This window comes from Nothobranchius furzeri, chromosome 14 (genome assembly GCF_043380555.1).
Source record: "Nothobranchius furzeri strain GRZ-AD chromosome 14, NfurGRZ-RIMD1, whole genome shotgun sequence".
NCBI lineage: Eukaryota > Metazoa > Chordata > Actinopteri > Cyprinodontiformes > Nothobranchiidae > Nothobranchius > Nothobranchius furzeri.
The window spans coordinates 32,025,770-32,041,164 of record NC_091754.1 but is presented as its reverse complement, the minus strand read 5'-3'; the positions used below and the strand labels follow the sequence as shown (position 1 = coordinate 32,041,164).

At 45.8% G+C, this 15,395-nt stretch overlaps 1 protein-coding gene across 2 annotated transcripts in view; it reads right to left on the bottom strand.

Annotated features, from left to right (window-relative positions):
- Positions 1-14,208, bottom strand: part of cacnb4a (calcium channel, voltage-dependent, beta 4a subunit) — a 53,486-nt gene extending 39,278 nt beyond the window's left edge. The window contains exons 1-2 of one of the 2 annotated variants that reach the window (XM_015965896.3): positions 13,999-14,208; positions 12,500-12,583 (exon numbers count right to left, since the gene is read on the bottom strand). In XM_015965896.3, coding sequence (XP_015821382.1) covers positions 12,500-12,583; positions 13,999-14,061 — 147 coding nt within the window. In that variant the 5' untranslated portion in view covers positions 14,062-14,208. Of the gene's footprint in view, positions 1-2,644; positions 2,837-12,499; positions 12,584-13,998 lie in introns of those variants that run through there. The other variant, XM_015965897.3, reaches the window with a different exon arrangement.
- Positions 14,209-15,395: the final 1,187 nt, after the last annotated feature.

The following is a 15,395-nucleotide window of genomic DNA, read 5'->3' as shown; positions in this document are numbered from 1 at the left end:
AATTTGTAGATAGGACTCCTATCTACAATTTGTTTCAAAATTAATTCATTAACTAAAAATAATGACAATGTTTATCTTAACCATAGACCGTTTCATTGGTTACGTCACATTAAGGCGCCACCCAATTAAGGACGTCAGAGAAGCGGTCAGAGCGAGACACAACAAAGCTAGCAGGTGTTTTTGAGTAGGCTAACTTTCACGATGCTTTCGGGTGCGGCAAAACGTAAAAAAATAAAATAAATGAAGAGGAACAAAAGAAGAGACAGCGGGGGGCCTTACAGAAGTTTCTGTCGGGCTGCTCGGGCAGCCGTCCGAGAGCTGTGAACCTGCTCAAGTCAGCAGAGCCAGAGGCCGGGCCCAAGTCAGAACCGGAGGAGACACGACCCGAAGACGCAGTGGAAGATGCGGCGGAAGACGCTGTAGCGCCAACGCCGTCAACATCAACGTCCTCACAGAAGGACAAACTGGAAGAACAGCAGCCAGCCAGAAGTGAGCCCAATATAGTCTTACAGCAGGAGCCTCTAGACTCAGAAAGGGTGTTAACAACTAGCTGCCCATCTGATCCTGCAGTGGTACCAAACTGATGACACAATGCGTGAGTACTTTGCACTAAACCATCCCTCTCAAAATACTGGATATTCTTCAGCATCACAGAGGACATCTGGAGACATAAACCGAAGCTTAACCAAGGAACATTTCTTTAGACGTGTTTCTGCTGTGACTGAGGCCTGTGTTGCTGGAAGGCTGAAGATGATCCTGGAGTGGAGCATGCTAAATGGTTTCCTTGGTAAGTGTTGCTGGTTTTATTAATTATTTTTCAAATAATTTTATTAATGTTCAAATAGCAAAACAATAAGTTCACACTCAGAAAATTGACACAGAATTTCTGATTCAGCAGAGGCAAAAACAGGCTGAGTGAGCATAAAGCAAGATCAAAACTTAAGAAAACGTTTTCATTTTATTAAAATACTTTCTTTTAAGATTATAGATTGTATAAAATTTATACTGTAATAATTGAAGCTGCATGTTTATAGTTTGTTTTTGCGCCTTTAAAACACGCTGCAGTCCATTCAAATTAATCTATTCATTCTTGAATGTCTTTTCACTATCATGTGATTCATTTGTCAACATTTATAAATGCTGTAAGCTATTGTATTTCGCAAAAAATATTTGTAATTAAATGTAGTGATTAAATATAAACAGCAAATAAGAGACACATATTTGCTCTGTTTACATAGTTTAATGACACCTAGTGGTTATTTACTGGTACCGCATTGACTATGACACTCCCAATCGATAAGATGAGGATAATTTATTAGCATTTAATACAGCTGTGTAATGGTGTATAAATTACTAATATCAAAAAATTGTCTGATAGAATGTTTTACATACAACACATGACTTATTTTGGCATACAAACAACCAATTTGTAACCAAAGACTAGACTATGTAAAATGTGAATGAACTTTTATAAGTAACTTTGGTAAGTTTCAGATTTCAATTCATTAAATAACATCGATGGAGGGGGGGCCCAAAAATGCAGCCTGTCTAGTGTAGTCCGTTTATTTAATCCGGCTCTGCCAGTAAGTGTCAGCCTAATTTGACAAATATATTGTTGGCGTGCATTTCAGGTCTGCAACTTATTGTCATCATTTGCAATAATGATTTTGCACACATTTATGTTGCATTGATTATAAAAGTTCCCTATAATGTGTAGCCCCACCTTCATGAGTGCCAGTGTCTGCTTTGTTTACGCATGCTGGTCCATCCGTAAATAATCGTAAATACTGAAGGTCAACAGCAACTGGAACCAAACGTTATGGTTTCAACAAACTTAGCCCATAAATCTGATTCGGGTTAGACATCTATAATGCCGTGGACTGATAGTCTGTGAACAGAGAAAAGAACATTTCCTAAAGCCGATCATCTCTCTGCATGCACGATGGTCAGGACAGAACATGCATGAAATTTCCTCATGGACTTGGAATTGCAGAAGCCTCTGCCTCAGTGGGATATCCCCCCCCCCCCTCCCGGCACCAGCTCCTACATTTATTGCCTTTGTAAGCATTTTTATGTCACTCACACATTTTTATCCAATGAATACTTTTCATTTTCTTCAACCAACATCTTTAATGCGTACGTGAGCTTGAAAACGAAGGATGCTGAATGACGTGGGTTTGTCAGTCATGCAGGCGTTCCTGTGTTAAAAATGTGGGTAACAGTTGGATAAACGATGGCTTTAGTACATGATAACTGATTTTCATAATTTTGCCCTTTCCTTTTCAAAAAACCTGAGTTGTCTTAGGATAAAAGGACAAAAAAGGCAGATGGACAAAAGAAGAGATGAATCTATAATAAAGATGAGAAAACAGGATGTAGGGAATTACACACATAAAAGTAGTTTGATTTCTCCAAAAGATCTGATCAGAAGTTCGTGTCTGCAGAGAGACATAAGAGAGAAAGTCGTGAGACTGACCACGCTGTCCATTAGCTCACACACACACACACACACACACACACACACACCCTTCCCAACATCTAACTCTGCGCCCTGTTAAGTCTCATCCTACAGTGTGGGAGGTTCTGTGGACAGCCACAAGGCCAGAGCATCACGGTTTGTAAAAGCCAGAGGATGTCCACTCACCGCCTCTGAGTCTTCAAAGCCATGTAGGTACAGATTATCGTACATGGAGGGAGGAGATCTCACAAAGTATCTCTTTAGTGCAAAAGGAACCAGAGGATCAAACCTGATCCAGAGAAGCAGGATGAAGAGGACTGAGGGGTGACAAAGTCCATCAGCGGGCTTTTTCTCCACATGAAGGAAGACAGCGATCTACTAACACCAGAGCAACAGATTCAAAGCAATGAAAAAATAAAAGGTGGTGTTTTCCAGTTCCTGGACGGATCGTTATTGCACACAGGCTGAGCAAACAGTGGTTCCCATCATCACACAGCTTGGCTTTCCCCGAAGGCAGAGTAGACCTGGCACTTTATCTGCCTTCCCAAGATCAGACCGCACGAGCCAGTCCCTTCCTCCAGCACTGACTGATGACAGCGGCTGGATGCTGATCTACGATTGGCTGGTGGAGGCTCCTGTCAGAATGGCTGGTCATGAATAAGGAAGGAGAGAGAGGGAGGGAGGGAGGGAGGATGGGTGGAGGGGTCTGTAGCTTCAAAGCATCATTAACCAACAAGATGGTGTGTGTGTGTGTGTGTGTGTGTGTGTGTGTGTGTGTGTGTGTGTGTGTGTGTGTGTGTGTGTGTGTGTGTGTGTGTGCGTGTGTGTGTGTGTGTGTGTGTGTGTGTGTGTGTGTGTGTGTGTGTGTGTGTGTGTGTGTAATCACTCAAAATAAACAGTCATTGGCAAAGACTGACATTTAATTCACACACACAGAAGCTCAGTGGAGGTGAGCAGCTGAGTGATGATGCTTCTAACAAGAAGCTAAAGTGATGCGGTGGAGCTGCTGGCGTTTCACTGAGACGAGTGAATGTTTTTACAGCTCCGTGAACATGCTGGGACCATAAAATCCATCCATATAAATGTCTGTAGCAAAGGAGCTGATTACGTAGCACATTGATCGAAGAGCTGCAGTGTTGAGTTTACGGTGTGAGGTTTGACACCTTTTATGGGCCACCTGCAGCCACAGTAAGAAAGACTGCACAGACTCAAGCGTACCCTGCATTTATTCCATTTATCCAGGCATTCTGTGTACCAGAAAATAGTTTCTGCTTAAACTTAAAGATTCAGAGGAAACAACACAGGAGCACAAATAATAAATGTGTAAAACAGGCTCAAATAAAACTGGCTGTTACTAAATTTGATTTTTTTCTTACTAATTTCATAAAAAATAAATACAGTTAAATAAAATAATAAAATTGAAAGCAGCAATAGAAAGAGCACTTCCTTTACCTCTACGGTATAACCTGTGCAGCCAGATGGGATTTAGTGGACCCTAGCGATTTTCTCCAAAAGACAAAAAGAGCAACAGCACCCTCTGCTGGACAATATTTTTCAACTATCCTTCAATCCTTTCAATAAGCTATCCAATTACACGATGCAGACAATTCATCAACCATTTTGCTCAGTTCTAATCGTGCACTTTTATGTGGATGAAACACATCTTCATGCTGCTTTTGATTTTCACTTCTGAGTAAAAAAGCAGGAACGACTTTAAATCAGTGAGAAGGGTTTAAAAATAGGTCCCATGCCTTTGTGCTGCAGGTGTGTGGGGGAAGGAAGAACAGCTGAAGAGAAAACACACAGGAGTGTGTTTTATAGCCAAAAGGAACATGCTGCTAGTTTACAGGATCATCATGAGAACTAAGCACGACTTCAGACCAGGTTCATGATTTTATGTTTGCTACCTTAAAGTGACGGCGTGTATTTTCCCTGTCAATTGGGGACAGTGCACACCTAAATCATTGCAAGCATGTTTGTGTTTGAGTAAGACCTTATCAACGGATGGCAATTAGGGTCAAAAATCCCTTGGAGCGCAACCTCCAGCAAAATAACGAGCATCAGACTCCCTTTCAGAACTGGCGTATGTGCAGAACAACTAGGCGTGTAATGGTATGCTAAAATCGTATTCGGTTCGGTTCAGTGTTTTGAAGAGCTTGGTTTGATACATTTTGGGTATATTATTATTATTATTATTATTATTATTATTATTATTTGTTACGTCCCTCAGCTCGCTAGGAGAGATGTGAAGGAGGGAGTAAAAGATGCAGTGTGTAGATTTAATAACAACAAAGTAATTGTCGCCAAACAAAGGATTTTATTACAACAAATACAAAGAATCACTATAAAAGGGAAATTGAAAGTGCCAAGACAAAAGGGCTGGGAGGAGGGGAACTAACTAACTGAAAGATTCTTTAAAAAAACACACAGTCAACACAGTCGTCCACCCGAGGTAAAGGGAACAAATCAGGTACAGTAGCTGCATTTAATTTACGATAGTCGGTGACAAAACGATAGGTGCCATCAGGTTTGTTCTCTAACAAACAAGGCGAGCTCCAAGAGCTAGTACTAGGCTTAGCTAAGCCATTTTCAAGAAGCTAATGGACCTCCTGCTTTCATGTACCTGGGCAGAGGTGAGTGACACCATCTCCATTCTAACCATGATTGAGCTGATTTCCCACAGGTGAGGAGCGGAGGGGGCGGCAGCTGCAGGAGATCCCAATCAGGAACGCGGGTTTAAAAGGAGGATGGAGACACCTCACTACGCTGGATGATTGCACCAGTTTAGGTAGCACCAGCCCTTTGTACTCGTTCTTGTTTACTCGCTTGTTCTTGTTATTGGATACTTGGATTTTTGACGTCGGACTGTTTTTGGATAATTCCTTACGCCTGGTGTTTTTTTCCCTCGCTTCAGGATCCTCACCCAACCTGCTTCCCGCTCGCTGTTTTTGGTACTCTGGATTCATACACCACGTCCAATCCTTCTCCGTTGTTCCTGTTGGCCCCCCTCTGCGACCTCACCACCCCGGATCGCTCACCCTCTGCCCAGCGCTCACCTCGGCTCCCCCGCCTCCCTCATTCATCCCGAATGGGCGCAACTTGGACTCGAGCTGTACCGCTCACTTCCACAGGACTTCCCTGTGCTTGTCATGACTCCCGTCCTACACCCTCCTCTGCCTCCTCATTTAACTTTCATTCAGCTCACCTGGTCCCCTCACCAAGCTCCAGCCAAGCCCTGTTTTCCATAGCAACCTAACCTACACCTCATCAGCTCATTACACGCACCTGCTCCTCCTGCTATATAACTCCCAGACTGCTCTCCAACCAGTGCCAGATTATTACAACCCTGCCAGTGGATTCTCCAGCTGTTCTCCCTGCCTGTTTTCTGCCTCCGGACCTTGTTCTCTGTTCCTGACCCTGCCTCAGCCTCACCCACCTCTGGTAACTCTGCATCAAAATAAAGACTTTTAAAGGTGTTTTTCAGTGTTGGCGTCTTCACGGGTCCTTCTGAGTTCTGTTCATGACAGAATAATCTGGCCACAACATGGACTCGACACCAACACGGGAGCAGCGACTCAGAGTAGAATGCAGCATCTTGGTTTTGGAGACCAGAGTGGCCAAAATCCTGGATCTACTCGGAGCCAGCAAACAGGCTCGTCAGGTGACCGGCGCCTGGATCCAAGGTTCAACAGTCACGCCGCTTAGGCCTCAAGTCCCTCCATCCCGTCCACGTCCCGCGGTGGTCCCAGGAGGCTCACCGCATCCACATCCAGCGGTGGTCCCAGGAGGCTCACCGCATCCACGTCCAGCGGTGGTCCCAGGAGGCTCACCGCATCCACGCTCAGTGGGGTTCCTACTTCCACCTTTTGAAGAGGCTCAGCCTGCCCCGTCCAGTGGTGGTTCCAGGGTTTGCACCGCATCCACATCCAGCGGTGGTCCCAGGGGGCGCATCACATCCACCGGTGGTCCCAGAGGCCACACCACATCCTCGTCCAGCAGAGATTCCACCTTCGTTTGTCCGAGAGGCTCCGCCTGCCCCAGTCCAGTGGTAGTTCCAGGGGTCCCATCGCATCCATGTCCAGCGGTGGTCCCAGGGTCCGCACCACATCCATGTCCAGCAGGGGTCCCACCTCCGTCTGTCCTGCCTCGGCGGTGGTCCCGGAGGTCGCATCGCATCCTGTCTCGGCGGTGGTCTTGGAGGACTCATTGCATCCTGCCCTGGCGGTGGTCTCGGAGGACTCATTGCATCCTGCCCTGGCGGTGGTCCCGGAGGACGCATTGCATCCTGCCCTGGCGGTGGTCCCGGAGGACGCATTGCATCCTGCCCTGGCGGTGGTCCCGGAGGACGCATTGCATCCTGCCCTGGCAGTGGTCCCGGGGGACGCGTCGCATCCTGCCTTGGCGGTGGTCCCGGGGGACGCGTCGCAACCTGCCCTGGCGGTGGTCCCGGGGGACGCGTCGCAACCTGCTCTGGCGGTGGTCCTGGAGGACGCGTCGCAACCTGCTCTGGCGGTGGTCCCGGAGGACGCATTGCATCCTGCCCTGGCGGTGGTCCCGAAGGACGCATTGCATCCTGCCTCGGCGGTGGTCCCGGGGGACGCATTGCATCCTGCCCTGGCGGTGGTCCCGGGGGACGCATTGCATCCTGCCCTGGCGGTGGTCCCGGAGGACGCATCGCAACCTGCCCTGGCGGTGGTCCCGGAGGACGCATCGCAACCTGCTCTGGCGGTGGTCCCGGAGGACGCATTGCATCCTGCCCTGGCGGTGGTCCCGGAGGACGCATTGCATCCTGCCCTGGCGGTGGTCCCGGAGGACGAATCGCAACCTGCTCTGGCGGTGGTCCCGGGGGACGCGTTGCATCCTGCCTCGGCGGTGGTCCCGAGGGACGCGTTGCATCCTGCCTCGGCGGTGGTCCCGGAGGATGCATCGTATCCTGCCTCAGTGGTGGTCCCGGGGGACGCACAGGCTCCGGTCCAGCCCGTCCAAGAGGCTCCGGTCCTTCCTGTTCCCGAGTCGGAGGTTCCTGTTTCGGAGTCGACGTCCACGTCTCAAGTCTCGGAGTCGACGTCCACGTCTCAAGTCTCGGAGTCGACGTCCACGTCTCAAGTCTCGGAGTCGACGTCTCAAGTCTCAAGTCTCGGAGTCGACGTCCACGTCTCAAGTGTTCCAGTCTCATAAGTCCCCACCAGTCCCAGAGTTCCCTCTGTCCCCTCAGTCTCTAGTATCCCCTTAGCCCAGAGTCTCCTCAGTGTCTTAGCCTTAGTCTAGTGTCCCCTCTTAGTCATCCTCCTCTAGTGTCCCCTGCTCTGGTTTCCTGTGGGCGTCTTGAATCCGCCCTTGGGGGGGGGGGGGGGGGGGGGTCCTGTCGTGACTCCCGTCCTACCCTGCTTCATCAGCTCACGTTTTTGTGGACTGGCACGGTAGGGGTGCATCCGTACGGGAGTCGGATCTGAAAGCATAATGTCATGGGTGATAAGATGAGTTTGAGACGGAACGTCCGAGAATAATTCGGGAAAGGAGCTGAGTAACTCCTGTAGTTCTACCTGCTGAGAAGGTGAGAGATGGTTTAAACTGTTATGCAAATTCTTAAGCGCTTCTGAATTGCAGAGCCGAGGGGTCGTAGGAGGACTCATAGCTATGGCAGGGGAAGACACGTCAGGATCCTCAGGTGGAGGTGAAACCACTGAGGTGGCGACAGTACTAATCTGAGAGGGGACTGGGTCCCGGACACGAAACTGTTTGAGTCTGTTTATGTGGCAGACTTTTGTCTTTCGGCGCATGAGAGGGGTTTTAATCACATAATTTCCTTTGTCCAACTTTGACAGGACTTCAAAGGGCCCCTCGAATTTCGGAGACAACGCAGAGTCAACAGTCGGATTCAGAAAGAGGACCTGGTCTCCTATTTGCAGGTCTCGAGAACGAGACTTCAGGTCAAAACGGGTTTTCATCGAGGCTTTTGCTGTCCTCAGATGTCGCTAAGCTAACTGGTTAGCTTCTTTGAGCCTTGTCTGAAAGGAGCTAATGTACGTGGGGAGACTAGAACCAACCGGAGGAACTGGCCAGAGAAACTTTTCTTTTAAGGCCTTCAGAGGGCCTTATATTTATTTATTTAATATCTGAAGCAGCTCCTATAGCGAGCAGAACCAGGTGTGATCACAGGCTGCTGATCAAACACGATGTCTTTAATTATTCCCCATGTTATTTGTGCAGCTGTGAGTGTCACGCTCATACACACCAGTGTTGTGTTTGACTGTCGATGCTTCTGCTTTTATTTCTGCAGCGAGCCGTAAAAACTCACCTCACACCGCCCAGTTTCTTCTTTAAAACTTGTACTAAATAACTCGAAAACTTTACTTCAGTTGTCACAGGGGAAAGTTCAGCAGCGTTTGTTTACATTTTAGCCGCTGCGCGCCTGCACAGCGTGAGAGAAGGGATGGAGGGGCGAAGCAACGCTTCGTTCAGCGTCTCTACAGGCAGTAGCAGCGACAGCCAGCTGGTTTGATCCGCTCTGAACGGCGTTGATCAGAATTTACACATCACATTTTTTAAACGGAGATCGGGCGCGTGCAGCCATCATGCGTCACTCAATACAGCGTCCATGCGGAAACTCGCCTAGGAACTTTTATCCGCTGCACTTAAATCATGCAAATAAAAATGTAATATTTAACAGAAAAAATGAACTGAAACAGTACGCAAGTGGTGCAAACCGAAATGGTTAACACCCCCACGCGAACCATTACACTCTGATAACAACATTTATGAATGGCAAAAGTTTTGCAGCTGTTTGTTACAAATCAGTAAATGCATTTTCCCCTCATGGGCTCCCGTAGAAGGAAACACGCATCTAATATGGCGTCGCCCTGAGAGTTAAACCTGCTCCCATGTATTTTAGAGACGATTTTCATGATTATATGTTAAAAGCTGCCAATTTATTTCAAAAACGGGGCATCACTCAATTCATTTTCAACAACATTTCGATGGATATTCCCACAGATTAATGGTAAAAACTACACATTTTCTCTTTAGATCAAACTAATCTGACTTTTGCTAAAAAGCTGAAAATGTTTACTGATTATTGTATTAGTCAGCTTGATTGTGTTCCACCTTTTGTGCATCACAACAGTTAAAGATTAACTCTGGAGGCTGCCAGTTTCACAACACAGTCATCTGAATGGAAGTCTTAAATATGCAGCAGCAGAATGCAGCATTTCTGGTTAATTCTGAGGTCCAATCTGACAGGAACTTATTAATATCTCCACAAAAACATTAGTGTAATGTCTTGATGTTTAACTTTTATTCAGAAACAACTGGGTTCACTACGGCTATTCTTTAGTGTGAACTATTTTGCTTCTAATTTATTGATTTTAGGACCAAACCTGCGACGCCCAAGCTGACCAGAGTGATGCTGGTTATACAAGGCACGTGCAAACGCACATAAATGTTGGGAAATTGTGAATCTAAGCAAGGAATTGGCGTGTTGTTTCAGTTCTGCAGCTTTAGATTATTTCAGAGCCAACATCTGCTCCAGCATCCTCTTTTCAGATGCTTGCCCAGAAACTGATCATGCGTCCACTGCAGAGAAACATCTGTCCATGTGAGCATGTGCATGTAAAGTTTCAGCCCAACATCTGGGACCCCTGACCATCAAACATGCAGAAATTTTCCTGCACATCAGTGATCAGGAAGAAAACATAACTATTCCATTACAGCGGAGATAAAAACACAAAGCAGGATGGTGAAACTGACAAACTGGGGAGCTTTTAGAGGGAAAAAGCAAAAAAAAGACATAAAAATCTGTTCTTTTCAGAAAGTTTTAAAGGAGACAATCTGCATTTGTTTCCTGGTTCAAGAATGAGGCCACAGCTGTGAGAAGAACCTGCATTCATCCTTCATCCAGACACTCGCTGCTCTGTGGGGAAACACATTGACCAGACTTCCTACTTTCGGCATCATGTGACTTTCTTCTCTACCATGCCTGCGCCCATGGGGAGCCTGCTCCAGAGCTTTTCCTTTACAGAAAGAACGCTCTCTTTCTTTATTTGTCTCCTAAAAGAAAGGAGGAGGACTTGTTTGCTGCTCATCAACCTTCATGGATTGACCTCTTTTGTTGAAGGGTGTCTGTTACTATGGATACACGAGGGAATCTAAGAGCTCACTTGCTCCTCTTCTCACCTGATGACGATCAAACTGTTGATGACGCGACTCACAGCGGGGGTGTTTCAGAAATCTGTGAGTTTAATAAAGGAGTGGGCAACATCTTTTATAACAGTTGGTGTCCTGATTAACTGGTGGTTGCTTCTGTTTGTTTGTTTGTTTCGATTTTTTATTGCATCTTAACTTTCCCGTTAACCAAATATCTGCTTGACACCAAATGCATGCAACTGAGTTTTCATAAAACAAGGAAGTGGCACAGTTCAATAAAAACATCTGGCTGTCAAAGAGAGCTGATGCCTGTAGCAGCCCCATGGTGTTAGAACCAGCCAGTGAGTGGTAACAGATCTGAGCTAAGCATGGAGACATAAAAGGGACTGTACAGACTTTTGAATTTTTTATGCTTGCGATTGCCCCCTCAGGCCAAAAGCGTAACGGCAGCTTCAATAGTAGACTCGTGCACGAGGCTCGCATGCTGTACGTGCACACTCCTTAACGAAAATAACAGCTGAGACAGTCCCGTGTGTGTAACCCTAACCCTAACCCTGTGTACAGAGGACAGGAGAACGCACAGCTAATTAATGAAATAATTTGGTTCTGTACCTTTCTCTTCAGCACAGCCGACAAAGGTTTATGATGGGTCAGTCTTCCTGCATGCTCAGATCATTCCCTTCCCTTGCTTGAAAAATTGTTCCAAAATGAAAGTTGAACCCACATCTTTTTTATCTGTGAATTCAATGCCGTTCGGCGAGTCTCAAATAAAAATTTGAGCATCTTACTGTAAAAAAAATATATCATTAATGTAAAAAAGAAACTCTGAATGAGCTATGTTCATATCCAGAATCAAACCCAGGTCTTCTGCATGAGAGTCCGACATCTTACAAGGTGAGCTGAAGAGCCATTGACGTCCTTTGTATCTGTAACTTTTATATCCTTGATGACAGTTGAAACAAAATTCAAAGAACGGTTCGGAGCAAAAATGGCTATTTTGTTGCTAATTTGCAGGAAATATCTAGAAGAAAGTTCTACAGAAAGTAGCTAAGGGTCCTCAGAAATGTAGCTAGCTTTGTCACTAGGCGTTAGGAACAGCGACAAAGTCGCTGAGTGGGCACTACCTCTCTCTCTGCTGCTAAAGCTACGGGTAGCAAATGCTACGGGCTATGCCTGAGCGTGAACGCGCATGAAGCAGCCTGCTCGACCCGAGCAGCTCTCTTTTTCTGTGATTTTACAGAAAAACAGGCAATCACAGTAAAAATGCCAGGGCTCGTTCTACAGGACCAGGGCATTGCAGGAGAATGTATGAAGAAGACATTTATTATTTTTATACATGTTTTGGCTGTCAAACTTCCATATTGTCCCTTTAAAGGGTTAAAAAGGCTGAAAACACACACACACAAGAAAACACAGATCTAGGATCTGCATCCCAAGCCACAGAAGAAGCTTGGTGCAAGAGACCAATTTGAATTTGTTTTACAGTATAAAGGAGGCAGCAGCATCTGTTTTGAAACAGTCCTGGCTTTATGAGTATTACATGGCTGGTGGAGGCCTCAAAAGCAGCTCAGCGGCCTAAAAGAAATCAGGAACATTGATTTCCTAAACCGGAGGTTACGTGTCAGCAGAATAAAATCACAGGGATTCTTCTACTTTGTGTCAGAGGTGAGACTTGTACCAGGCATGTGTCTGAGCACCTGCAGATCTTCACTGAGACAAAGGAGCTGCTGAGGAGGATGAAATGTTCTGCACATCAAGAAGCTTAAAGCTTGAATTTGCCCCAAAAGCAGAGTTGTTTTGAAATGCAGACTCAAATGCAGCATCTTTGTCTCCTACTACAGAAGGTTTACACGTAGCTGAACACACTGAGCCATGCTGATGGAGAAGTGCATCATCTACCTGTCTGAGGATGAAGCTTGTAGATGTGGTGCTGCCATCTGACCTCTTCAGGCGGCTGCGTCTGGAGTAAGTCCCTCTGTTACCCTGGTGACACCGAAGCACTCAGTCAGAACACAACAATATACCTGATTCTTCATGTCATGGATTCAGAAGCTCTTAGAAATGTTCCTCAGAGGTTCTGGTCCATGACCTGACATCACCACATAGTTATATCCATGATCAGACCCTCCCGTTCTACCAAATCCCAGAGGTTCTGGACTGGACTGAGATCTGGTGACTGGAGGTTGTTGGGAGTCCAGTGAACTGGTGGTCATGCTCCAGAAACCAGTCAGAGATGACATGGTGCATCATCCTGCTGGATCAGAAGATGGGTCAATGTGGTCATGAAGGGATGGACATGGTCAGCAACAATACTCAGATGGGCTGTGGTGGTTTAACCAAGCTAGGCTGGTGCTACGGTGGCCAAAGTAGGACAAGAACATCCACCCACCACCACTATTACACACCGGCAGTACCTTGAAGCACTGATACAAGGCAGGATGGATCCATGCTTTCATGTTGGTGACACCAAATGACCTGACCATCTGATTGTTGCAGCTGAAATCTAGACTCCTGTCCTCTGATAACCTGATGATGTCAAACCTTCTCACTGTTGGTTTCTGTCCAGAAAACCTTCTTTGTTGGGGCTGACCCAGTTTTTCCTACACTCCCTACAGTGTGTTCGTTTCTGATAAACTAACTGGGGGGTAACATGATAAATGTCTTCACTTCTCAGCTCTTCCAGCTCTGCGTGTGACATCCTGCCCCCCGCTAACTCTGGGAAGAGCATCTGGATGCTTGGGATATTCTGCAGCCCAGTCCAAGCTGCTCTGGGATCTCAGGTGAGGGTTTCATGACAGTGGTGATAAAAAGTTAATCACTACAGATGTTACTGCGTTTATCTGAATCCCAGCCGATGGACTAAAAAACAGTAAATTGGTTTTGGCCAATTCTTTTATTTTACTTTTTATTAATCTGGAACAAAAATAATCTACAAGAAAGTAGTCGACTGACCTGGAAAAATGATTTGGACCCCTATTCATCATGACATTGTATCAGGAAATGTTTAATAATTGAGCACCCGTTCTCATTTCTTTCTCAATGAATCAGAGCAGGACCTGCGCCTCTCTGACTGATGACCCCTCTGGGGCTGGTGGTGATGAAGAATGGATCTGTAGTTCCACTGGGTCCTGTGTAATAACCCCAGTGTCTGTTGGACATCCATATTCTTATAGTTTAGTTTCAGGTTGCTGATGTAAACCGAATTTTAGTCTGTATTTATTGACCACTTAGGGGGTTAAAACACATGATTTATTGGTTTACATCAGTTTACAGAGCAGCAATCGGACCAGAACATTTAGAAATTGAGTGTTTTATAATAATAATAATAATAATAATAATAATAATAATAATAATAATTATTATTATTATTATTATTATTATTATTATCTGGCTCCTACCTGAAACACAGGCTTCTGCAGTCCGTCTCCTGCCCCGTGCCGGGTGTAGATGTGCCGGGACATCTCCGCCAGCTCGTCGGTCCAAGGTGGAGGCTGCCGCTCCGCGCCGCTCCACCGGAACTGCTGCTCCGGCGGCGGCGGACTCCGAACCACCGAGTCCAGCTTCACTCAGCTTCAGTCCCGCCGAACAGACCAGAGGAGGAAGCTGAAGGGATGGATGCTGCTCTGCTGCAGCTCAGGCATCACTCAGCCTTTTATCCTCTCTCCTCCTCCTCCTAAGGCTGTGCTGCGTTCATGGACAGCAGAACTTCAGGATTTCAGACTATTAGTATGAAAAAATAAATTTTGTTTTAAAAAAATCCACCTAAAATTTCTTATTTGTGTGAAACGTTCCGTAACACTACAAATATCTTCTAAACGGGGAGATTATAGATTTTACACAGAGCAATTCAAACCACATTTATCAAAACTTTGCCGTAAGATAGAAGAATATCTCGATTTTTCGAGCAACGCTAAAAAAAATCACTATCTTATAACTCCCTGAAGAGACCGAAAAAATGAGTAGACTTTATTTATATAAGCTAGCAATTTTCACAATTTAAGTTTAAACCGCTATGTGCTTCAAAATAAAAACATAACACAAATGTGCATAAAACACACGAGCTAGATCAGAGAACATAAAAAAATGACGGCTTATTAAACTGGTAAAAAAAAATAAGTAACAGAACATTTCCTAAATATCTACTCAGATACATTTGTACGTGTCTACAGTTATCTGGTTATTAGTTATGTGTAAACGTAGGCTATATCATGTTGTGAATGCGTCCACTGGGTGACATTGGTTCAACTTTCATTTTGGAACTATTTTTCGACCATGACAGGACGTCTCACACTGACGTCGTTTCAAAGGTCATCAAACATCCGAATGCTTGTTGCTGCAAGCTTTAGATTGTAAATACCCACATAAATCATTATAACCCTCCCACTGTCTTTATGGGTGACCCCGCGAGGAAAACTGACCATTGAGCAGGGTTGATGGTTTATCCCTTGAGGTCCACGTGGCAGACATGAGGTGGTGCTCACTCCCCATCCCTGCCACGTGGACCCAAGGGATAAACCATCAATCCTGCTCAATGGTCAATTTTCCTCGCGGGCTCACCCATAAAGACAGTGGAGGGGGGGGGGGGGGTTAAAGGGTTTTATTGTGCAAAACTCACCTTCAGCATGCCTTTGTGCTGCCACGAGGCTCTGTTGCTTCTAGAAACACCCCAGACCCGAACAATTCCATCCATCCCCTTTCTGTGGTTTAAGGATTTATGTTGTCTACACCAAGACATTTGTGATGTCACAAATGAGGAATGTAGAATCAAACCACCTCTCATGTGCAAGTAGAGGGC